We start from the raw sequence: 2,574 nt of genomic DNA, 5'->3' as shown, positions 1-2,574 counted from the left end.
GCGCGTCCGGAGCCTGTGCTCCGCAACGGGAGAGGCCGCAGCAGGGGAAGGCCCGCATACCACAAAAAAAAAAAAAAAAAAAAAAAAGAGTTGCTTGTACTGGGGACTTCCCTGGTGGCTCAGTGGTTAAGAATCTGCCTGCCACTGCAGGGGACATGGGTTCGAGCCCTGGTCTGGGAAGATCCCACACGCCGCGGAGCCACTAAGCCCATGCGCCACAACTACTGAAGCCTGTGCACCTAGAGCCCGTGAGCCACAACTACTGAGCACGCGCGCCTAGCGCCCGTGCTCTGCAACAGAGAAGGCACCACAATGAGAAGCCCGCGCACCGCAACAAAGAGTAGCCCCCGCTCGCCGCAACTAGAGAAAGCCCGCGCGCAGCAACGGAGACCCAACGGCAGCCAAAAATAAATAAATAAATGAATAAATTTATTTTTTTAAAAATATAAATATATATATATAAATATATATGTAAATATATATATATATATATATAAAAGAATTGCTTGTACTGAAGACTAAATGATGACTATATGTCACATAGTAGAGAACTACTAATGTAATTGAGGCCAGTTAATGGATTCTGCTTTTACTCTATCTTCCCTTCATGTTCTACACCAAGTCTCTTTCGAGGAGCTGGCCTGACACACGTGATTTGTTTTCCCTCCTCTTTGGTCAGCATTCCTCTTCGAGGACGCCTTCTTTAAACATCCTCTTTGGCAGTAAATGTTAGCAAACATTTATTGAACACCTACCGTCTGCCTGTATGCTTGAGAGACAGTGATGAAGTATCAGTAATTATTGGTCTCTAAATGTCTCCTGCAGAGGGACAGTGGTGGGACAGACAAGCACAGGGGATAATACACTGTAGGAAAATCAAATTGTAGAGGAGACTGTGGGAAGGGAAAGGTCAGGAGATATTTTTGTGAAACGTGTGATGCCTTAGTTCAATTTTGAGAAATGAAAGCTAATGAGGAGTAGGAGTGAGATGAGTGAGGAGCAGAGGAGAAGACAAAAACATTCACTGAGTATTTACTATATTCTAGGCACCGCGATGCATCACCTTTCTAACTTACAACAATTCTCTGAAGGAGGTACCGATGTTATTAGATGTGGAAAATGAGGATCACAGAGGTAAAGTATCTGCCAACAGCAAGTAAGGGCCGTAACCAGAATTCAAACTTGGGCAGCTCAATTTCCAAGTCCATTGTCTGTGTCATGGAATCCCGCTCCCTCCCCTGATAGGAGCAGAGAAGGAAAAAATAAGATGATCAATGGTATGGACACTTTAGGTAAGAAAGTGGACAGGTAAAAATCTTTGGAGGCCTTGCACAGCAAGGAATTATTGACAAATGGCCCTGAGTGGCAACATCAGGGGACCTGGCTGACCTTCGCACTGAGCTCTGGGGTAAACGGAATGCCCTCCGTGTCCTACCACTTGTGTTTCAGGGCAGGACTCCAACTGACACAGAATCAATATAAATGCATCCTTTGGACATACTTTTGAAAAACTGTGCCTGGAGTGAAGGTAATCAGTAACCATGGGCTTTCAGAGGGAAACAGAAATGTAGAAATCTTTCGGCCAAACTCCTCATTTTAGACAAGAAGTGGCTCAGAGAGAGGAAAGTATTTGTCCAAAGTCAGAGTGTGCTCAGAGCTGAGGGATTTCTCTTTTTAACTAATTAAACATCAGGTGACACTGTCTTTCTGACCCAGGAGGATATTTGCGGGCACAGGAAAGGAGAGCAGCCTAGTGCCCAAAATGATTTCATAAAACTGCAGGTTGGGTTGTTTCCAGCAGGCCTTGCGTGCGGGAAGATGGTGGCATCCTGGTGGAGGTCTTGAAGAGATCGGATCGGTATGGCGCTGGCGTCAGGGCCAGCAAGGCTGTAGCTTGCTTGCCCCGGGAGGCTCGGTCTTGGGAGCTGCGGGGCCCCAAGACGTGGGGCGTAAGAGTGGGGCATGCGCTCCACGCGGAAGCCCGAGCCTCCTCTCCCGGACAGGGTGTACGAGATTCCTGGACTGGAGCCCGTCACCTACACGGGGAAGATGCACTTTCTGCCTGGTCTGGCGCGGCGAGTCTTCCCGCCCTGGGACCCCGGCTGGACGCACCCGAAGTTCCTCCGCTTGCCCCCGCTTCACGAGCACCCGCTGTACAAGGACCAGGCCTGCTATATCTTCCACCAGCGTTGCCACCGCCTCGAGGGTGTAAAGCAGGCCCTCTGGCTTACCAAGACCAAGTTAATAGAAGGCCTTCCTGAGAAAGTGCTTAGCCTTGCTGACGATCCAAGGAACCACATAGAGAACAAGGATGAACGTCTTCTGAATGTGATCTCTCATGCTTGTCTCTGGCACTCTAATGAAGACATCCCCAAGAGAGAGACCTACTGCCCAGTCATTGTGGACGGTCTGATACAGCTGTGTAAATCCCAGATTCTCAAGCATCCTTCTCTGGCCAGCCAGATCTGTGCCCAAAACAACACGTTATCCACCACCTGGAATCAAGAGTCTACTCTTATTCAGGTCCATGGTTCCAGTGGAGCCCAACTGAATGCCAAGGATCCTCTGCCCCCC

The 2,574-nt window shown here is 48.9% G+C and overlaps 1 protein-coding gene across 1 annotated transcript; it reads left to right on the top strand.

Moving 5' to 3' along the window:
* Nucleotides 1-1,860: 1,860 nt before the first annotated feature.
* On the top strand, nucleotides 1,861-2,571 carry LOC102982800 (39S ribosomal protein L37, mitochondrial-like; the record flags this gene model as incomplete). The annotated part of the gene is given in 1 exon segment (XM_028477979.1): nucleotides 1,861-2,571. A coding segment is annotated over 1 exon segment (711 nt), but the record flags the coding sequence as incomplete, so codon positions are not given.
* Nucleotides 2,572-2,574: the final 3 nt, after the last annotated feature.

This window comes from Physeter macrocephalus, chromosome 17, assembly GCF_002837175.3.
Source record: "Physeter macrocephalus isolate SW-GA chromosome 17, ASM283717v5, whole genome shotgun sequence".
In the NCBI taxonomy this organism is placed as follows: Eukaryota; Metazoa; Chordata; class Mammalia; order Artiodactyla; family Physeteridae; genus Physeter; species Physeter macrocephalus.
The sequence above is the reverse complement of the archived record's forward strand: the minus strand, read 5'-3'. Positions and strand labels throughout refer to the sequence as shown.